Source organism: Eucalyptus grandis, chromosome 6, assembly GCF_016545825.1.
Source record: "Eucalyptus grandis isolate ANBG69807.140 chromosome 6, ASM1654582v1, whole genome shotgun sequence".
Classification (NCBI taxonomy): domain Eukaryota; kingdom Viridiplantae; phylum Streptophyta; class Magnoliopsida; order Myrtales; family Myrtaceae; genus Eucalyptus; species Eucalyptus grandis.
Genome location: NC_052617.1, coordinates 37,707,673 through 37,728,975, shown reverse-complemented (window position 1 = coordinate 37,728,975; position 21,303 = coordinate 37,707,673). Strand labels below are relative to the sequence as shown.

The following is a 21,303-nucleotide window of genomic DNA, read 5'->3' as shown; positions in this document are numbered from 1 at the left end:
AGACTAAATATGAGGGAGAGTATTAAAATATTTAAATAATACACCATGTATTAATTTAATAATTTAATTTTTTAGAACAATTGGTTATAGTCTCACAAAATTTCATATAGTATTAGTATTTGAGATCTTGAATTCAAATTTTTTCACGCTTAGTGTAAGATATGGCTTACACGGCGCCTGATCTTAGACTTTCACAGAAAATTGTATCAATCATATGCAAGCCAAATGCTTCAGCTTGAGGGGGAGTGATGAAGTATATTTATGGAGATTAGAGATTTTCTTATTAGAGAATATTGGTAGAGATATTATCAAATATTAGGGATATTATTTAACATTTCATGATTCTTAAAATAGCTCATTTCCTTTGCTATGCATATTGTTCGTTCGGATATAAATACCCTCCTCTAATAACTTGTAGAGTCAAGCCAATTGAGTAAAGACTACATCTTTACCAATTGTCTCTCTTCTGAAGATCCTGTAATATATACATGCTTCATCTATTGAATTGGATAAATCAGATGTAAGACGGGCTTCCATTTATTTTATGTTTACACTTCAGATGAGTAAGGTTATAGAAAAGTGCCTCCGCAACAGTCGCACGGAACTACCTTGAACTCAAATCCATTTGAATGATGGAAAAGATGCATCGCTAGTGCAAACTCTCTGACTACTCAAAATAGAGTCTTGACCTGGAATTTCCAGGTCTATATCGCCCGCCTAAAAGGCCTTCTCTTTCGTCTGATGAATGCGAGATGCACTAGAGTAAGACTATCGGTACAATAATGGCAATGGCGATACCTATGATCGATGAAGTCCAAAACCATCCGTTCCTTCAAATCCTTCGTTTTCGAATTCCAGTCGATGTGACACTTCATTCATTTGTTTGATGAAAAGCCATTCTCGGTCCATCCCAGGTTCAAAACTTGCCTCATGATTACTTACCAAAACCAGGCCCGGAAAGTGTGGTCAGAACCGACCCGTTTCAGAGCAACTCCGGAGCCGGTTTTTGAGCAGCTTGATGAATCGCTCAGGGTTAAGAATAAGTAGACAATGTACATCCCCATTCGTACAGAAAGAGACCGTGCCTTCCCATGGAGTTCATCTTGGAACAATCCTTGCCGATTGCACGGCACTTCTACAGCTTCAAACATTTTTGGCAAAAACAGATGACTACTCGAGCAGGATTTAAGCAATGACAAACACTTGTTATTTGTTGGCAACCACATTCAATCCATCAGTAGTAGAAATTCCCATTCAAAGCAGCTTGTGTAAAGAATATTTACAGTGTCAGTTTTTTCAAAATGCATCATCGCTATGCATAAAAACTTTCCAGTAAGAAATGAAGCTTTTGGCTCCTCCTGTGGCCAACTGTCTTCAACACGAATTCCACAAGTACCTCACTCGTCAGTCACTCATCCGTGCTCCTTTTCATGCGAAGCTCTCTCATACCTTTTTTCTGCCCTAGCATTTCCAATTGAATCACCTCATTCCTCAGGAGAAAATAGCAAAAAAGCACTTCCAAATATATTGACCATGCCATGACAGTTAGTTAGCTAAACCTCAACTATGCTGAACTCAGTTATACAAAAGGAGACAGGAAGCATGGATATTCAGTAGTAATGATATTTAAGATAAGCATGTTCTTCCATTTTCCATTGAACAAATATGGTATGACAAAGCTATTGTCAATGATATGGCAGAAACCACAGTTTTCAGCTTTCTGCTGTCATGCTCAGAAATTATCGGGGGAATAAACTAAGTCTTGTTTGTGTCTGGTTGATCTGTGCATCATGATCATCATGTTTTCCTTTTAGCAATCAAAACTATAGTGAAGTAGTTGATGGCAAACTACACAAAAGCCGGAGTAACCAGAGAATACATCATGGATGCCTGCATGAGTTGTGTGGAACTTAATTAACAGTATCAATAAAGAGAGAAACCAAGCATGGAGAATTAGGAGTGCCAATGCTGGCAAACCAAAAGGCAATTCCGGTTGTTCACCCCATATAATATGACCAAAGCCCGAGGTAAAGGGATGCCAATATAGATCAAGTTACTTAAATATTTTTGGTTTTGGCCAAAGTATGTTTCTCATTACTCCTTCCATTATTTCCTTCTTGAAATTCAAAAAGAAGCTGCATTCTCCCAAAATACCAAAGAAAAGTTTCCAGGAAGCCTTTTCCCAAACATTTGGGGATATCAGATAGATATCAATGGCAACTCACTCTGGAGAATCATATCTTTGGACAGAAGGATTGCAATTCTCTACTAGCACTGACAGAACTGAAATCAAAATGCAAAGACAATTTGACATACCTATAACCATTGTTAAACAAGACGAAGTAGAGTGGATCCTGGGAAGAAAGCTGGAAGAGTTCTCGTACTATGTAGGCACATGTACTAATACTGCACAAGAAACATTAAACAAAGTCAGCAGCTTACCGAAAAAAGGTTCAGTTTGACATCTTACGAATTGAAAACACAATAGATAGCTAGAGCATTTCAGAAGATATCCAAATTGTCCATTATGAACAATGACCACTAGTATGGTCCGTTTTGCAAGACAACAAGGGACTATGATCATGACAGGTGCCATTTTCAGGTTTTTGGTATATTGCCCAAGGTCTTACTAACTAACAAGGTCCAAGCAGGATGTCCATGCAAGTGCCAAGAGGCTGAATAGCATATTTAAGTCCTCAAAATCCCGCTTCCATTTCAATTTGTCATGTGGAAACGTATGGAAAATTTCACACACAGCTCGCATTAGACTAAGCATTGGCCAAGAAGATCATATTACAAATTAAACAAAGCCTGTGAGAGTTTGTTATATCAAGTAGAGGCCGCTGCTTGCGCTATGTGACGCAAGAGGGAAGGATAAAGTATGACTTTTGAAGCTTAGGTACGGATACAGCATCACTGGGCTACAATAGAATTCTGGAAAATGTAGGTAGGTGGTCTTTGTCATTGTTCATCGGCATATAAACGATAAAAAAAGACAATCGAGTACCACCACATAATATGATCAATAATCATCCAACAACTTTAAAGTTCTCTCTTATTCTTGTTAACCGGTCAATTCGATGTTCTGGACAATACTCATAGCAGTAACATAAACTTGGTAAATATGGATATATTACCTGCCAAAGCATATCAAGAGAAGGATCCACACAAATGCACTAAGCCAACTTGATTCCTTATAAGCAACCCAAACCTGAAAGACCATGAGATCGAAATAGAAATGAGTTACACAGGGTAAAACAAGACAAATGTCTCATCCCCAAACTGTAGCCATCAAACAAGAACTAATTGTGGGAGTCTAAAATCAAAGGTGCTGCTCTCAAATCTAATAGGCATGATTGCAGGCAATGGTTCCATAAGCTTATGAAGGATAAACTCTACAGTTGATGAAACCATATGATATCACTTCACAATCGTCCTATCCATTTCTACCAGACACAAAGAGTCCTTTTTATGTATGTCCTCTGTTCTATCAGATGAGTCAAAAAAATTGCATGCACCAAAGTTAGCCAACATAAGCATTAGAGACATACAGAAAGAACGACGACGTTGATGTAGAAGTCAATTAGCGTCGCTGTCATCCACCTGCAAATTGATAGCACCATTCAGTACATTCATGGGATAGAGACTAATATACTTACATGTTAAAAACCTGACTCAGATGCAAATGAAAGAAGTAGGCCCCCCTCATATTTATATATGTATATTAAAAAAAAGAGTCCAGTCCTGGCATGGGGACCTGCTTAAATTGCATGATCTCATGATTGAAGAATAAAAGTTCAGAAAGAAAAGCATAGAAACCTCCATACTTAAAACGTCAATCTAATATCCCAACGGAGAGGTTGCTTCTTGCAAGCGAAAGATACTCCTATGACAATTATAATATATGGCATAAGCAGGGCACAGCACACCACAAAATAAAAAGAGAAGTAGGCAACATATTGCTAGGGTCAAAGGTACATTTTTAAAGCAGTAAACTCTTCCTACTCACAACTCGCATATCTAATCCAAAACCCAACAATTATTTCCCATGAACAGTGATATTCTTCAAACCAGCATCCAAGACACGTTACTTCACTCTAGTATAGTTTGAGATGATTTACACACCGTATATATGAGGGGAAAAAATGGCGGCTCCTAGCAGCTGAATAAGTAAGAAAACTAATGCAACAAAAGGTATTTAAACCAAAAACTGCCGAGTCCCTACCCTGTTTTTGAGATACATGAAAAGAAAAATATGCATGGGCACTTATAATAATCCTATGTGTATTCCTCATAGTACACCATGACATAGTAAAAAAAACAACCTATTTTAATACCTTCTCCAACATAACTCCAAATGTTAGGGAACCAAATGACAAAGACCCATTGAAGACAGAACAATTAACTTACGGAGTTAAAAGTTCTTTCCGGAAAGGGCTACCATCGGTGAAGATGGTGTAGAGAAGAGTTGCCAGCATCAAACAACCCAAGACAATGAAAGTGATTCTAGCAATTATCACTGGAAAATGCTGCTTATTCTGTTCTATGCCATCCCTGAAGAAAAAAATTGCTCAGATAAAAAGGTATTCCAGCACACCCAAAATCATAGTTGGAAATGACAGAATTAGCACATCAAAACTTTCCATTTGTTGTTCTCCTCAAGAAAGAGACTGCAGCTCAAAATTGAAAGCATAATTTTGGAGTGGTTGGGCACATTAGTAATTATTAAAACTGAATATGGAGAGCAACCTAGGCAATGTCTGAAAGACTCTTAAGATTTATAGCTCCAGAGCAGAAAATTGTTCGTTTACCATAGTCCGGTGAAACCATGAGCTCATAATGTCTCCATAAAGTACTGTATCCAGAATCCCGTAGAAACAACAATGATATAATAAAATGGAGTGCAAACATACTTGCTGGAATGCTGCAGCAGAACATGGTAGATGGGATCTTGTGAAGACTCTTGAGGTGAGAGCTTGAGAAATTGCAAAAGAATGTAGAAGCATGTTGTGACACTGAGATAAGAGTCACATCATAATGCACATAAATGTCAGCTGAGAAATTAATCGAAAGCATTTTTCCAGTTAAAACAACTTAAAGCGGCTTTTGTGCCACTTGCAACTACAAAATAAGAAGCCGAAATCCTGTTGAGAGAATTTAAGTCATACCTGCCTAGGCAGATAAGAAGCACTGTCCAAAGTAAAGCGCTAAAAAAGTTCGATTCCTTGTACCAAACCCAAGCCTGAAGACATATTAATTGTAAGCATGCACCGCAAATTCTTCACAGAACTCCATACAAAAAAAGCTTCAACAACAAATGAAATATATCATCTTGCATTGACATAGAAGTAGATTGAATTCGTGCAATCACCAGTTCCTTATACAGCATTATTGGAGTGTCAGCTTTCAGGTTCATGCAATTTTGAGTCAATTTTCCAACATATATAAAATCAGGGTCCGTTTGATCCCATGAAAACTTGTCAGTGAAAACTGGAAAGTACTACCGGCAAACACATCAGGTACCATGTTTTGGTTTTTCTTATTCCTAGAAGCTGGTCAATGCGACAGGAAACTGCATTACCTGAACATTACTGGGCTTAACTATATGTATTTATGTAATAAAACACTCGCAGCTTTCTTATATGGTGTTATAGTTAAGCTGGTTTTCAAACTTATCAATTGATGAAGTTGCGTAAAGAGGTGTGATCTGTAATGGCCGAGACAAATAATTTGTTCATACCGCAAGCGGAACAACGTTGATGTAGTAGTCAACCAAGGTCGCTGCCATCCACCTGCAATGTAGTGGGCAAAAATTTATCAGTAATCCACGTTTTGCATAGGCATGTTCTAGTAAAGAAAGATTTTGCAAGATCAAGTGATCGATAATTCGAGCTGTGACCAAAATATGCAAGAACTAAATACTAGTCCAGACCAACCATCTAGAAGTCATTCTCTCAAGGATTAAAACCCAAAATATTTGTCTCTCAAGGACCACCTGGGTAGGATCATCTCAAACTACACAAAAGCTGGGCAAGGCAAAAAGGGGGAATTTGATCATCTCAGACAATTTGTCAGCTGAAGAGTTTCACATGTTCATTTCTCTCTCCCACACGCATCGAGCAGCGACGACAGAAAAATAAGGCTCTTCATTCAATATGCTTTTGGGTTCAGTAGAGGAGCAGCTCTCCTAGTCCAGGATAGGACATAAGAACAAAATTGTCTTCTTCTTTTTTTCCCTCCCTCGTCCTCCAAACTGAAGGACCGGCAAACGAGGTTGGCTTCGACAAAGGCGTGCGAGTCCTTTCCACGTTCTAAAACGCATGCATAAAACGCGGTCTTCATGCTGGCATAACTAAGGCACCACAAACACGAGAGAGAGAGAGAGAGAGAATTACGGAGTGAGGAGGTCAGAGCGGAAGGGGAGGCCATCGACGGCGATGGTGTAGACGAGAGTGGCCACCATGAAGCAACCCAACACCAGGAAGAGACCCTTCAGAACCGTCGCGACCGCCGACCCCGCCATATGCCCAGTTCGTCCTTCTTGCTCCGACGAATCTTCACTTGCAGGCGACATGAACAGGCAGAGAGATGTGAGAGAAAGAGAGAGAGAGAGAGAGAGAGAGAGTTGGCGGCCCTTATCGGGCATGGAAGTCCAGGAGAGAGACCGAAAACATGGGCAGGCTGAGTCCACGTCGCCCATTTTCGTTTTTACCCGATTTGCAAGCTTTCCGGATACCTCCCCCTTGCGTGTAGTAAACATCAGTTAAACCGTTGCACCTGAGATGGGCTTTAAAGCTCTAGAGCTTAATGTAAATAATGTTTGGTTCGTTTTTGCTCGACTTTCGAGGAAATGCATGTGAACCGCTATTAAATCGTTGTTGTGACATGGCATCGATTTCATTTGGTTCGGCATTTTATATAGGCTTAGTGTTTGGTTCATTTTCTGCTCAATTTTGAGGAATTTCCCCCGAAATTGAGCAAAAAGAAATTGCATTTCCAAAAGGCTTAAAAGCCCTTAGGCCAAGGCAAGTTCAGAAATTCTTCGGGAAGTAGCACTCTCAAAATGCGAGTTTTACCTCTTGTTAATTGTTTATTTTCTTCATGGTTTCGTGGTTTGCGTGGAGGAGCTAAATGGAGGCCGACGACTGTCACTTTTGAGGAGTCACGCAACCTCAGTGATTGCAGCCTAGGGGTCATTACCACCCGATGACCGTCACTTGGGTTCGCGTGACCTATGTGACTGTTGGCCTAAGTTGTGCGACCCAAGCAACCGCCGCTTGGGGATTGCAATCATCGCCTACATGCGACCTCAAATTAAGCTATTTGGTGACCAAATTTGGCTTTCGGCCAATCGACTGTTTTGGCCCATTGGCGGTTGAGCCCCAAAGCCAAAAATAGTTTGAAACTTTATTAAAAAAAATTTATAAAAAGAGAGAGAGTAAAAGTCATTTCCAAAATGTAGTTTTTATTTAGCGGTATTTTTAAACTAGAGTTGTTTCTCAATGCATTTTAAAATTATAATCTACCAACCATTATTTACATTTCAAAAAATCTCTTTAGCCAAAAATATTTGCATTTTCTCAATGACGTTTTCTCAAAGTCGAATAAAAAATGCTCATATCAATGTGCTGAATGGTTGTCGTAGAGATATTAGAGGATGGATGGTGCACCACGGCGGTGGTGGCGGTGGCGGTGGCGGCACCAGCACCAGCAAACAGAATTGAGATTGCCTAGGTGTTATGGTCATGATCAAAGGCAGAGAGGGCAGCCACTTCCTATGAATGCTGGAGTTCTCACATATCGGGTGGATTTTCTAATCTTTAATTAGAAAGAAATTTAAAATGAATAAGATTTATTTCGCGAAAACCGAGAATTTGAAAAATATATTTTCTAAAATATCTCTGTATCACGTAAACTAATTAATCACTAACAGTTTTTTTCTTTTACTTAGACAACAATTTTTATTTAATGAAAATACATTCATTCATTCATGTTTATAGGTAACATAAACCATCATACCTTTCGAGAATCAAACGGAGCATAAAATCAAATCAAACAACACGCTTCGATTCGACTTTGAAGCCAAAATCACTTTGGTTTGTGTCGTTTTAATGGTTTCAAAAGGCCGTTTCTCATCCTAAATCCTAATTATAAGGAAGGGACGGGTAATCGAGTGTAGTCAAGTTGACGTAGTGTTTCAAGCTTGAGATGGAGTTATATGCCTATGTCTGAAATAAGATTTCGAGTATCATTTGTTTTGCTTGATTTCAAATTCAATTGAGCTCAAAGTAGACAGATTTGCAATTGAGCCAAGAATGAAATGTGCAATTGACAATCTTAAGAACGACTAAAATTGCAAGAATATCAAGCTCGAATAAATGTGAGATTCTCGAATAATTGAAAGATATTCAACTTTACTTACGATTAATATCCCGAAAAAACTCCAAATTAATAAAAAAATTATTCAAAACTAATTTTTTTTTACTATTGAAAATTTCAAATCAGTATATCAAATTAATAATAAATTTACTCACAATTAATCTTCATTAAATTTTATTGTTAAATTACTGAATTTAATTTAGATTTTTAGTTTAATTTGGATTTTTAGCTTCCGTTATGAATTTTTATGGCATTAATTCAATTTAACGAAAATCAATGAAGAGTAAATTTTTAGTAAAAAATTATCACGCGGGTTTGAAATTTTTTTGTGGTATTATCTGTGGTAAGGTATAGTTTTTCTATTCTTCCACCTCCTTATTTTATTTAATTTTATTGTTTCGTGTAGCGTCCGCCGTGGATCCTTCTCCAACCTCCTCCTCAAACCCTTCGAGAGAGCCTCGCCGGAGTACGAGCGCGGAGCAGAACGTCGAGCGCCGCGACGCGAAGCGGGAGAGAGGCAATGTCGACGTCGCCCGATGCAGATTCAGTCGACGCCCTTCGCTCCCACATCCATTCTCTCCAGACGACAATCAACGTAACTCCTCTCTCTCTCTAGCGCGCGCCATTGGAAACGCTTCTTCCTCCTTTCCTTTCTATTTAGAATTCGATCGCGATTTCCTCGAAGCTGTAACTCGATCGAGCGGTGCGTACCCCGCACGTGCGTGTGGGAGTTTCGATTGCTAACTCTGTCGGTTTCGCGACTTTGCCTGCCCCCATTGCATTTCAGGAGCTGGAGAAGCAGAACGCGGAACTTTCTTCTCGACTCTCTGGATGTTGCTGTCGAAAGGTGAGCCATTTCGATTCTCCCTTTTCACTTTTCGACAGGATTTCACCGTCTTTACGACTTCTCGAATGAATCTTGATATCTTTAGAGCAGCCCGAAGCTGGTTTCGGTGTTGGGTCGAGCGCGCGTTTGAGTTGGGCGTGCGTTGTTTGTCGGTGGTCTGAGTGAATGCATGCATCTTTTGGTTGGCGCTTCTTTGTTATTGGCCACGCATATTGGGGATAAGCGAAATTCAATGTTCCGTGCTGAATGCGATGTACTTGAGCTTATTGCTTCATTTTGTGCAGATGGAAGACGAGATTGGTTGTGTCGTAGACGGAGGCGGAGCAGTCGATGGGAATGGCAAATCGATGAAAATGGACAAGAAGACTAGGAAGAAAAAAGGTGCTACTGGTCGAACTTTTTGAGCTCCAATTGCACGTTTAATCTGAACCACCGAGATCTTGTATGTTTATTTCTCTTCAAGTTCCAGTCGAGGGTTTTTTCAGTGACTTGTGAGGTCAGTCGGTTTTCAGGAACGGGAGGAACGGTTTAAGTTCAAAAGTCAAACTATAATTAAGTGGCCTTCTTGCAAATTTTGCGAGGTTACAGGATACTATAGTGCTGAAGTTTCGTGGAGTTGCATAGCAGGCTGTGTTAGTCGTGACTCCAAACAGTCTAAAGAAAAACAAGCGACCCTAAGCGCTAAAACTAGACATAATCAAAGCATCAATATTGTTGTGCAAATAGTTTTTAATACTAAGTTTTATAGGGTTCAAGTTAGTAATTTCTTACAACCCTGTTTCCATAGAGATGAGCATGCTGTTCAGCTAAAGTTCTTTCAATGTGCAGCCATATTTTAGTGAATGTTGTGATACCTCCTGCTGCAGATTTCAAAACAGGAATTCTCGAACACCATCCAAGGCGATATGTTGCTCTAAGATTGATGTATTTTGGGCAAAGGTACAGACTGTAGCCATTGTACCGTTTGTCATACAATGCAACTGTTGCATCATAAAACGATTTTAATCTGGTGTAGTATATTATCTTTCCCTTTGTCTTGATTTTGTCTGTTCTTAAGAGGCAGCATGGAATATAAAATACTCTAGAAATTGTGAAAGTTTAGCTGTTATTAATAATTTGAGGATATTTCTGCTATGGAAGCATTCATGTTCTAAAAAAAAATGAAATGCTAGGGTGTCACTGCAGAAATCTCTTAAGTTGCAGAATCTGTCACAAGTAAATGTGTAGTGGATGTGATTCGTGAAATATGTGATTAATTTTCTGTTACACCACATGGCAAGTCTGACTAATTTCCTAGACATATGAAATCCTGAATGTGTTGTGCCTTAGGCCATTGAATGTACTTTAGCTTTCCTTTGGCACAATGAAGTCGCTTCATTTTTGCTTTATCTTACAGGTTTTATGGTTTTGCCTCTGAAGCACAATTGGATCCAACTGTCGAGGTCCGGTCCTACATTCCATCTTCTCCCCAAAATTTTCATTCATTTCAGCATTGGGCCTAATGGAAAATATGTGCTATAAAAGAGGGTTCTACTTCTTCGTAAGATTTAAATTTATGTTTTCAGTAAGAACACCTATCTTTCGGTACACTCGTAGATCAGTTTGTACCATGCAAGCAAAGTCACTGAGTTTCTGCTTATTATCAAAGATACACGGAAGAGTTCTTTAATATTGTGCAATGCGAATGTTTAAATCATGGATGCTATCGATTTAAAATCAGCAGATGTTCCATTTTGACATTTTTGACATTCTTGGCAGACACCTAATTCATTTCGATCCGAATCCCATCATACTGATTTTGGTGTCATGCAGTCTGAAATTTTTAAAGCTCTTGAGAAGACTAAGCTTTTAGTTGGTGACAAGAAAAAGTCACAGTACTCAAGATGTGGCAGAACAGACAAAGGAGTTTCATCTTTTGGACAAGTAAGTTCAAAAACTGCTACTCCGCTTCTAAGTATCTTGATGGATCAGTAGATTGTTATTTTGTTCACAGACGCTAGATTGGGTTTTATCATTGGCTCACTATTCCGTGCAATCACCATTTCCTTGCAGAGAGAATGTGGGTCTTTGTTTCAACCTGTATTAAATGTCGAGCATTTTCTTGCAAAAACACGTGTCAACTTATATTTAGTAGACGAGCACAATCTCAGTTGTATTTTGCAATTTTTGATTATTTCTTAAACTTGGAAAAACAGATGACAAGGCTACTCAGAAACATGTTTAAGGGCTTCTGGAAAAAGATGGTTAACTGTTGCATGTGTAATACTTAGTACTTTTAACTACTAAAATGCAATTGTGGAAGTATGGGCACATGGGGCAATTATCAGAGTTTTTCCTTATAACAACCATATATTTCCATCCTCGTGATAGATGTGATTACTGTGAATATTCATGATGATGTTCCTTTCGCGAGAGCTTTTGTTGAGTATAATCTTACTGTATAAGAATCAGTTAGGAGCAATATGTGAAGCTTGATTTTCTCAAGGAATTTGAGATTGGGTGTTAATTAGATCATAGAATATTGTAATTGGAGTGCAAGTTCTGAAGTGAATTTTTATTAGAGAAGCAATGATGTGAATTGGAGATGAGAAAGTATCAAAGAGCGAGAGTTCTGATAGCTGGGAGTCTCTTTGCAAGATGATTGAAATGTTGATAGAGATGCCACCACAAGATACAAGAAGGTTTTATGACGTGGACAAGTGTCTAGTATCAATTGTCATTTTACCTAGGATAATTTTGTTTGCAGTAGGCTTTCTTTTATGATTCATGTTGTTGTTCTATTATCTCCTGTTTGCTTCTTTTCTTAGGTGCATCATGAGTAGGCTATTGTTTGCTTTCTGATGCAGGTCATTTCCCTGTTTCTACGATCAAACCTGCGACCTAAGAACACAGATGATGCAAACAATTGGGGACTTTCTATAGATAGAGATGGTATGTTGTTTGAGTGACTGATCTTTAATTGTTTTGAGCTCTATTTTATTGCTATGAGTCTTTAAATTGCTTTTGAATGATGAAGTTTGAACTTCACTGGAAATTTGTGACTCAATTCAATTGCTACAGAACCATTAAAGAGAAAAGATTAATTGTTAAAAATCGGTGTATTTTGTGCAAGGCTGATGTCCAAGCTGGAACTAAACTGCTGGTACGGTAATAAAGCATCTGTTAAATATACATATTCCTATACATACGTGTACACATCACACTGCTTTCCTAATCAAAAGTGGCTTATTTCAGACTAAGTGGTTAGCATTTCCAAGTTAGCAGGGTATTCTGCAGCAACTGCATATATGTTGGGATTATGCAGTCATTACAGTTTCTTACTTTATTTGATTTGCTGCAATGAATTATTTATGATGAAAAATTATCATGTTTAATATGATGCTTACTTTCATTTATATGTCAGTCTTAGACGCGGAAATTGATTATGTGAGAGTGTTGAATCGAGTCTTACCCAAAGATATCCGAGTAACTGGCTGGTGTCCTGTTCCAATTGATTTTAGTGCAAGGTTGTTTTCCTTCTCATGGTGTACTTTATTTTGATTCAATATGATGGGATTCTGTTGATGAAATGCGTTAGAGGTGCCTCCAATTTGTTGATTTTTTAATGTTAATGATTGCGGAAACGTAGGTGGGGTTTGCCTTTTCACATGATTCTGTCTTCCTCAATATCTTGCAGGTTTAGCTGTATGAGCAGGGAGTACAAATATTTCTTTTGGAGAGATAATTTGGATATTAGGGTATCTCTTCATTTTATAGTTTATGACTATTTCATTTCATAAACTACTTTATGCTGATTTTGAACCAAAAATTTGATATTATGACTATTTCATTTCATTTGATAGAAGTCCTTTCTCTGTTTTTATGCTAGGCAATGGAGAGTGCAGGCCAAAAGTTTGTTGGGGATCATGATTTCAGAAATTTTTGTAAGATGGATGCATTTAATGTCCACAACTACAAGCGTCATATAACATCCTTTGAACTCTCTTCTTGTGATAAGAGGTTGGTTCTGGTAGATGTTTTTTGAGATCTTTATAAGTTAAGAAAAGATGCAAAGATGCATCTATATTTTTGTTGGTATGACGAAAGAGAAATCAAAAGGCAAAAAAGGGCCTTTTCATTTTGGCCAGTTTCTCTCATGTACAAGTTATTATATTAGTAAGACCAATCTAGTTTGCAGTGTCTTTTCTGATTTTAATGAACTTCCTTTTATGCAGGTTGGAAAGTAATGAACTGTGGTGTTTCAAAATTAAGGGCAGTGCATTTTTGTGGCACCAAGTTCGTTGCATGGTTGCTGTGATGTTTATGGTTGGCCAAGGTCTTGAATCTCCTGATGTACGTAATATAAGATACTTCGCCATTCTCTGTCTTGGTTACCATAAGTCGAACGTAGGAAATGGGTGAGAGATAGTTTGTTCGATATCTATTAGTTAATGCAACAAAATGCACGGGGCTACCAATATTGGACAAGACATTACGGAGAAAAGGCTTTATATGAGATGACACTGTGCAATCTGCATAACCATATGTTGACACAAACTAATCCTTTTTTAGTGAGTCAGTTTTTTGGCATGTGGAAAATAAAGATGTAATGTTCAAATGCTTTGCTAACACTAATTGGCACGAGCAAGAAACATGCTATTAAAAATTGAAGGCAGCAATGTCAGATCTTAGTTTTTAGCTCTGGATTTACCAGTAAAATACTGACTTAATTGGAAAGCTAGTATTTGAATTTATCAACCACGAAGTGTCTGAGATGTAATTAGCTTAAGGTAGCTAAAATGCGGTGGATCAGTTGACATTATTTGAAGTCTTTAATTATGGCATTAAGTAATGCATGCACATGCTTGCCCATGTACAAGCTGTTAAAGAGACATGGCTTACTAAACGTAAGAGCTAGCGTTCAGACCAAGCATACAAGACTCAAAATAGGGTGAAGGCGTCATGAGAAAAAAGAGGAGTGTTTTTTGTTTTGACAAATTGATCAGTTGTACTGAAAATTCTCCTATACATCTGAAGGTAATTGCTTTGCATGTGACGAGAGCATAACCTTCCTGGAAACTCTTCAGGTTGGAATCAGAAATTAGGAGCGTCGGTTACATTGACAGAGTTGGCTGCAAAGCAAATCACTTCATTGGCTGTTTAGCAGACATAATCTTTTGATTCTTGTGTCTATAGGTAATGGATGCCTTATTGGACACTGATGGGACACCAAGAAAGCCGCAATACACCATGGCTCCAGAAATGCCATTAGTTCTTCAATCTTGTGAATTTGAAGGTGTCAGGTTTATTTGTTCCTCAGGTACTTGCTTCATTAAAGAAAATCTATTCATCTTAGTTAATTGTTCGTGCTTTTGATAATGTCCTCTAGGTACAACTCCTCATAGATTTTCTTTCTCGAAAAAAAAAAATGGTGATTTACTTGAACATTTATCTATCGATTGTGTTCATTTTAAGTCATCTTAGTTTATTTGCTTGCTAGCATCTTTCTTATTTCAAAATTGTATTGATGCTGATGATCTCAAAACAGATGCTCGGCAAGCATTACATGTGCACTTGGAGGATGGCTATCGAACATATGAACTCGAAGCTGCAATGGCTTATGAGGCTCTTCTAACTTGCTTGCCTCAGGAACATGGTAGGAGGAAGCAATGCTCCGTTTTAAACCATGTTAATATGAACCTAAGTGTCTTTGCTAATTTACATTGATGAAAACATATTCAGGTTTCTCAGATCAGAGCTTATTGAGTACCAAACCTAAAAAGAAGGCAGCCTCACATATTTCTCTCATGTCGCGCCCAACCGAGCGTAAGTCCTCCTATACTGCTGAAGTTTATGTTCTTTTGCTTTTGAAACTGGGTGTCATGCTCTGACGTGAAGTGCTTTTTAATACTTCCTGTGCTCAGCATATTTCTTTCTGCAAAACCTGGCTTGTACCTGTATTTCTTCACCAGGGGGAGGGGGAAAAATGCTTCATTAGGACTCTTGAACTCAATATAGGACTATTGTAATTGGGATCCTGGCGTGGCTTATGTTATATTTGCTTGCTTTATGGGGCTGCAATATAGTTGGATTATCTTCGTAAATTTAAGCTCATTTTCCCCCATCGACCTTCACTTGCCAGAGGGGTAGAGACGTGTGTATGGTTTCCTTCTGTGCTTTTCTTTTGGGGGTGGGAAAACAATGAGGCATTCTACTGATTCATTACCCTTATTCTGCCACAGCATCTTATGAAGAGCGGCGTGCCAAATTAAACCCAAAACCAGAAGTTCGTGAGCTTTCTGACCAATCTACATAGTCTGTCAAATGGAGATGCTCTCATTTACTATTTGTGCGGTATGTGTACCATTTTCGTGAATCGAAATATTTGCTCTGGCGAAGCAGCTAATTTTTACTTGATTCTCCATCTATTCCTCCAGGCTGGTGCTATGTCGCAAAATGCCTGGTGGTTGGTCATTCTTTGCAAGTGGATCAGTAACTCGCAATGGTAGAAAGGTGAAGGCTCGCGTAGTCCTGATCTTGGAATACCTTACAAGCAAAAGTACCTGGGGATCTATATTACCAATTTGGTAATCATGCTCTTGAAGTGTCGCACAACACTGCACTCATAAGAGGTTATCTCAGCTCGGCACGTTTGTCAAATGCAACATACTGTTAATACTCCTACCGGGCATGCGAAATTCTTTGCTTTCTTCTATTGATTGTCCGGTGCTGTGAAGCTGTGATTTTCACTTAGAAAAACCTCGCTTATATGCATTACAATCTATAAGAATTGCGTGCCATGGCGAAAGCTTCATATCCTTGACTCTGCTGGGTACATACAATTTGGCGTACCCGAATCAATGAGAATGTCGTCAATGCACGATCCCAATCGAAATAATGTCATCGTTGCGCACGAAATGACATTAGCGTTATCCGAAAGAGTTAGTCCCGGGAAACCACTGGTGATTGAGAAATATTTTTTGGTGCTTATTAACGACTCAATGAGCAGAAAAATATCATTCTCTCTCTCTCTCTCTCTCTCAGAGACTATCATTTCGTCGGGCATCTTTTGCTTTTAAGTGGCCCCTCACATCTCACATCATAAGATGATGAAAGGCAGGGAAGGTCCAGCGAGTCACATGGAGGGCAATCAACTGGATCGACAAAAGCCGCGGTCTTGTCAGTCCGTAGGGTCCTGTCGGGCTCCTCCTTATCTAAAGCAACTCCCGAGCTGCATGCTTTCCTGGTGTACGTGAAGTGCATTCCACTCTACTCCTTGTCCTTTTCTTAGAAAGATCTAGTTGCGGGATAAGAAGCCTTGAAGCGTAATTTGAGGAGACTCGCTACCTCTTACAAATTAAATTAAAGCTTGTAAAGCCTGGCACACCAATTTCGAAAGAGTACTTCACTTCTAGTCGCACGAGATCAAAGTTATACGGGCCGAGGCCCTTTCGGTCCAAGTCCATATCCCCATGCATTTAGCTTGACGGGGGTTTTCTAGTTTCATAAGTCTAATCTCCAGTCTTTATTTATATAAGTGGATAATAAAGACAGATGAATTCCATCGGAGTTTCGCACTAAATCTATAATAGGTTGAAATCAAGAGTGGCATGACTTGAATGAAGTGATTTAAGGAAGGAGAAGTGGGGGAAAAGAATATAGGTGTTGATGCACCAAACCCTTTCAGTCCCTTGGAATCTCTCCATATGTAGAAAGATTCAAAGGAATTAGAATGCATAAAGAATATATATTGACCAATCCCTCCTAATTCATCGTAATCCATGTTTCTCTGTACGGTTTTCTGACGTTACAAAACCGAAAGATAAAGTTTTTCCTCACCAAACACTTGTCATTACCAGAAAGCTCGCTGTTGTCCTTGTTTTCGTTGCGAATAACCAGAGAAATGGCTAAACAAGGACAGAGAAAAAGGGGTCATTAAATTGAGAAAAGGGGAAAGTACAGGAATCGAATAAAGAGTTCGTAATTAAATCTGGGAACTGTTGGCCTTTTGACTATCAAAATAATTCTATCTTTAAACTCGATTTGATCTCCCACCCAAATAATTTAAAACCTCATCCTCCCCAACAAAAAAAAAAAAAAAAAACTCAAAATGTTAAAAAGAATTTCAGACATCGTTTGACATTCCGTGTTCGAATAGAGAGACAGAGAAGACTGAATCGATCAGATGTTCCCGCGAGGGAAGCCCGGATCGAACGAGTAGTCGCCCCTTCCCTCTCTCTTTCTCTCTCGCTCTTTCTGCGCCGCACGTTTCGGTTCCTTGGAGTTCGTCGTCGTCGTCGGAGGAGGAGGAGGAGGAGATGGAAGCGGCGTTGGGATTGATGAGGAGGATGCCGCCGAAGCACACGGAGACCGCGCTCTCCGCTCTCCTCAGCCTCTTGCCTCGCCACTCCTCCGATCTCCTCTCCCAAGTCGACCAGCCTCTCCAGGTTCTCTCTCTCTCTCTCTCTCTCTCTATGCGAGCGAGAGATTGGCAATGCGATTGGGGATTCTAACCCCCTTGGACCCGCTGGGTTTCGGTCGGCCGCGAGCCGACGTTCCCGGTCCCGTCGCGCTAGGGTTTCGCGGTCTCTTTTGGTGGTTCCCTTTTTGGATTTGTTTTTTTAGAGCCGAAGCCGTCGCGTTTGTTTAACCTCGGCGTCGATTGATTCCGGAATGTGTCGTCATTGGTCCGTCCACATCCTGGAGGTAGGAGTCCAATGGGAGCGGAAGCTGAAAAGTGGCAATGGTGGCGAACGTGGGAGTAGGCTGTTTTGGATTTAGATAGAATGAGGTCCTGAGTGAAGCGCTGATTTTTTTATGTTGGGTAGAACGAGATGAGTTCGACACCCGATGAGACAAGACGATAGTTCGGGCAGTGATACGGAGAAAGAACAGAATGAGGTCGTAGTCGAGGCGTTACTGGGTAGCTGTGCGGTAAATCGCATGCTGCTGTCGATTGATCCTGTCCTTTCTTCTTGCTTTTCATCTACAAATGTTAGAACTTGGTTCGCACTGGCTCGACTCTAGAGTTGATCTAAATTTCGTGACTTTGGGATGACAAATTTCTCGTGGTCAAATGCAATTCCTGTATATTAGAACTTGCGGCTGGAAAGAGGCAGGATTTATGCTAGCGTATGATGGTTGCAATATCTACTGTTTAAAATAGCAATATTATCACTACAGAACTCACTCACGGAGCAAATGGCAGGTGTTGTGCGACATAGATGGTGGAAAGGAGTTTATTTTGTGTGAATACAACAGAGATGCCGACTCTTACAGGTGCGACTGTTACCTGTCTACTCTTGAATAGTGCGGAACCTCGGCATAGTATGATAGCTGCTTATAGTATGCTGGTACTATTATATGGGCTATCTGCGTTGTATTAGAAGTTTGTCAAAGTTTTATGCTCCTGTTTGAATGTTACAGTTTTTGCTTTCAGCTTTGGGAAAAGAAACGTTCATTACTTGCTTATGGGTCAGATATAGCGTAGTGACTGCATGATGCTGATATTATCGATTAATTTTTGCCGTGCTTTTCTAGGTTACCTTCTTGTACATATAACAAAGTAGAATAATCATATTATGGGCACACAACATGCTATGAATCAATAATAACTTGCTGGAGTAAACAAATTGTTGGAAAGTCTTCAGTTTGGGATCTACTGTCACTATCTATTTTGCTGTTGGGTTTTGGTTGCCAGGTCTGTAATGAATTATCTCTTTTCTTACTGTGCGACCTGCTTTGTCCATGCAGGTCACCCTGGTCTAGTAAATACCATCCACCATTGGAAGATGGCACGCAACCGTCTCCAGAATTAAGGAAACTGGAGATTGAGGCGAATGAGATCTTTGCAATATATCGTGACCAGTGAGGTCCTTTGCTTGCCTCGTTCTCTATTCTGGTTATGAGAAAGGAACGGCATAATTGCCAGTGAAAATGTTAAGGAACAATCTAAGCATCTCAGATGTCCTCATCTGAGCTCGTGGATGTTTGTATTTTATAACGAATGCCATTTACATTGATAGATATAGCAATTTGATTAACCAGTGGATGTATAGGTACTATGAAGGTGGCATTTCGTCAGTCTATATGTGGGAAGACGATAATGAAGGTTTCGTTGCCTGCTTTTTGATAAAGAAAGGTGAGGTTCTATTGTGCTGGATGGCTCATTTTATAGTGTACCAATTACTAATTTTTTTTCACATTCTATTTCCTTATCAAGATGGATCAAAGACAGCTCATGGAAGAAGGGGTTACCTGGAGGAAGGGGCGTGGGATGCTATACATGTAATTGAGGTACAATCAGTTTAACTGTTAGTTGTTCTTAGCCTCATCTTTTCCCTCTTTCCTCTACTCTCTTTTTTCATCTGCTGTCACATTCTTTGGTTTTGTATATAGGTGGGTCCTGAAGAAGATGGGACAGCTCATTATTGTTTAACCAGCACTGTTATGCTCTCTCTCACTACAGATGATGAATCATCAGGCACATTCAGTTTGTCTGGGTCTATTAGAAGACAGGTAATCTGATTACATTGAACTTAAAGGTTTTTTATTACCTGTTGAGACTACCTTTTGCAGAGCTCCTATTATAACTCAGTCGAAGAGGAAATTTCTTCCTTAATATATTAGGAGATTCAAATATAGTGTTTATAATAATAACAGAAGATGATGTTTGCCTGAAACGTGAGAGTTACTGGGATGGAAAAGCATATGAGTGTCTAAATTTTTAGCAGAAAGCTGGACCCAGACAGGCCTTCCTATTTTTAAATATCAATGCTGCCTGGACTTGGCACTTGAGGCCTAAGTACCAGTTTCAATGCAACATAGATGTGTGCATGAAATTGAATGCCTTTTTACTTTTATTCTTTAATAAAGTAATTCTAACGTAGATATACTTTCAGTCAGCTCCACGAAGTTTGCAGTTAGGAAAACTGTGCACATTGGGCCTTATTCTACTCTCTCTCTCTCTCTCTCTCTCGTTCATATATGCACGCATGCATCTCTGGTAGTTCTTCACCATTGCATGATGGCTGCATAATGTTTAAGAAATGATCTACGTAATTGTAAGCAGGCTGTCTCCTGAAATATTATTTATGAGTTACTTCTTACTGGTTTGCTATTATTGTTTCTTAAATCAAGGGATAATGTTTTTAGGTTCACTGAGAGGGAAGGTTCTCTTAGTTTTTGGAATATCTAGGGAGCAAGTTCAGTTTTAGTATCAATATATTATTCAAAGCTTTGTTAGTCATGGAATTGTTGAAGTTCTAGTTTTGCATCATTATGTTATTTAAGGCTTTGTTAATCATGGAATTAATGAGGATCGCATTTTGAAGCAATTAGTTTGGGAGCAAGATATGTAGTTTACATCATGTGCATGTTCACTTTAATTTGCTTTTCTTATGGAACTTTTCATGTTTTCTTGCCTTGTAGATGAATATGGACCTCTCAGTTGCTGAGGGCCATCTTTGTAACATGGGACGGATGATAGAGGAAATGGAGAGCAAGATGAGGAACTCGCTTGATCAGGTTTGGTGAATTCCATTGTTGCAATCTTGTCGATCTTTTTTGTTATAATTATTTTTCCTTAGTGATTTGCATATATTCTCCAGCCACCAGCATACCTAGAATCTCATGCAATTTGTTGGTCTGTCACTTATAAATACAGGTCTATTTTGGGAAGACAAAAGAGATGGTCTGCACCTTGCGACCACCAGCTGAAGTAACGCAAATGAGAATGCCTGAGAGCTGATATAACGCTGTGTTGCCATTCTCCCAATGTCTGATATTTCGTCTAATTATCCGACTTTGGAACTTCAGCCCTGCATGCAGCATGTTGTCAAGAGGAGGATGGTGGTAGATCTGATTCTCTTACTTAGGACTCAGAAACTTCGAAGGGGATGTTGTCCAGCTATTGATGTGCTGATGCTCAAACGTGATTTGTACATGTGAAAGGATATGCCTATCGCATTGCTTTTAGTTTAGTTGAAACATTTGAAAGGCGGATACTCTATTAAAACAATTTCCAGGCTGATGAGTTGCTTGGCAGGTGCATTACCTATGGTTGGATTTGTTGGAAAGTTGCATTTCCTTTTTTCAGG

At 39.2% G+C, this 21,303-nt stretch overlaps 3 protein-coding genes across 6 annotated transcripts; 2 read left to right on the top strand and 1 right to left on the bottom strand.

The window, feature by feature from the left end:
- Nucleotides 1–1,184: 1,184 nt before the first annotated feature.
- On the bottom strand, nucleotides 1,185–6,649 carry LOC104449569. Of its 3 annotated transcripts, none has more exons than XM_010063763.3 (9): nucleotides 6,396–6,649; nucleotides 5,741–5,792; nucleotides 5,169–5,242; nucleotides 4,914–5,015; nucleotides 4,411–4,554; nucleotides 3,552–3,603; nucleotides 3,138–3,211; nucleotides 2,317–2,406; nucleotides 1,185–1,461 (listed from the first exon to the last, which is right to left on the bottom strand). In XM_010063763.3, exons 1-9 carry the CDS (start codon nucleotides 6,644–6,646, stop codon nucleotides 1,413–1,415), a joined length of 888 nt encoding a protein of 295 aa, XP_010062065.2. In that variant the 5' UTR covers nucleotides 6,647–6,649; the 3' UTR covers nucleotides 1,185–1,412. The 3 variants fall into 3 exon arrangements, with proteins under 3 accessions (XP_010062065.2, XP_010062066.2, XP_010062067.2); XM_010063764.3 differs by having other exon boundaries at nucleotides 1,185–1,456; nucleotides 6,396–6,648; XM_010063765.3 differs by lacking the exon at nucleotides 1,185–1,461 and adding an exon at nucleotides 1,604–1,890 and having other exon boundaries at nucleotides 6,396–6,648.
- Nucleotides 6,650–8,773: 2,124 nt separating this feature from the next.
- On the top strand, nucleotides 8,774–16,023 carry LOC104449568 (tRNA pseudouridine(38/39) synthase). 2 transcript variants are annotated; one of them, XM_039314206.1, is made up of 16 exons: nucleotides 8,774–8,974; nucleotides 9,167–9,226; nucleotides 9,511–9,607; nucleotides 10,093–10,165; nucleotides 10,623–10,668; nucleotides 10,985–11,149; nucleotides 12,073–12,157; nucleotides 12,630–12,732; nucleotides 12,903–12,963; nucleotides 13,095–13,225; nucleotides 13,441–13,558; nucleotides 14,402–14,525; nucleotides 14,754–14,861; nucleotides 14,948–15,031; nucleotides 15,448–15,559; nucleotides 15,643–16,023. In XM_039314206.1, exons 1-15 carry the CDS (start codon nucleotides 8,900–8,902, stop codon nucleotides 15,519–15,521), a joined length of 1,404 nt encoding a protein of 467 aa, XP_039170140.1. In that variant the 5' UTR covers nucleotides 8,774–8,899; the 3' UTR covers nucleotides 15,522–15,559; nucleotides 15,643–16,023. The 2 variants fall into 2 exon arrangements, with proteins under 2 accessions (XP_039170140.1, XP_010062062.2); XM_010063760.3 differs by having other exon boundaries at nucleotides 8,775–8,974; nucleotides 11,039–11,149.
- A 1,281-nt stretch (nucleotides 16,024–17,304) lies between these two features.
- LOC104449567 (probable F-actin-capping protein subunit beta) lies at nucleotides 17,305–21,297 on the top strand. Its single transcript, XM_010063759.3, has 8 exons — nucleotides 17,305–17,652; nucleotides 18,414–18,484; nucleotides 18,959–19,072; nucleotides 19,264–19,346; nucleotides 19,428–19,501; nucleotides 19,604–19,723; nucleotides 20,636–20,731; nucleotides 20,871–21,297. The coding sequence occupies exons 1-8, from the start codon at nucleotides 17,524–17,526 to the stop codon at nucleotides 20,952–20,954; spliced, it is 771 nt and encodes a 256-aa protein (XP_010062061.1). The 5' UTR covers nucleotides 17,305–17,523; the 3' UTR covers nucleotides 20,955–21,297.
- The last annotated feature ends 6 nt before the right edge of the window (nucleotides 21,298–21,303 follow it).

What these genes read in the sequence shown, in the direction of transcription:
- LOC104449569 (XM_010063763.3), bottom strand. Translation starts at nt 6,646, where the DNA reads ATGCCCGATAAGGGCCGCCAACTCTCTCTCTCTCTCTCTCTCTCTCTT. An exon ending in TCAACGTTGTTCCGCTTGCG is followed by an intron (nt 5,243 to 5,740) that starts GTATGAACAAAT and finishes ATATGTCTTCAG; the next exon opens with GCTTGGGTTTGGTACAAGGA. An exon ending in CTGCTGCAGCATTCCAGCAA is followed by an intron (nt 4,555 to 4,913) that starts GTATGTTTGCAC and finishes TTTTTTCTTCAG; the next exon opens with GGATGGCATAGAACAGAATA.
- LOC104449568 (XM_039314206.1), top strand. Translation starts at nt 8,900, where the DNA reads ATGTCGACGTCGCCCGATGCAGATTCAGTCGACGCCCTTCGCTCCCAC. An exon ending in GAGTTTCATCTTTTGGACAA is followed by an intron (nt 11,150 to 12,072) that starts GTAAGTTCAAAA and finishes TTTCTGATGCAG; the next exon opens with GTCATTTCCCTGTTTCTACG. An exon ending in TTGCTTGCCTCAGGAACATG is followed by an intron (nt 14,862 to 14,947) that starts GTAGGAGGAAGC and finishes AAACATATTCAG; the next exon opens with GTTTCTCAGATCAGAGCTTA.
- LOC104449567 (XM_010063759.3), top strand. Translation starts at nt 17,524, where the DNA reads ATGGAAGCGGCGTTGGGATTGATGAGGAGGATGCCGCCGAAGCACACG. An exon ending in AGAGATGCCGACTCTTACAG is followed by an intron (nt 18,485 to 18,958) that starts GTGCGACTGTTA and finishes TTGTCCATGCAG; the next exon opens with GTCACCCTGGTCTAGTAAAT. An exon ending in TGAGGAACTCGCTTGATCAG is followed by an intron (nt 20,732 to 20,870) that starts GTTTGGTGAATT and finishes TTATAAATACAG; the next exon opens with GTCTATTTTGGGAAGACAAA.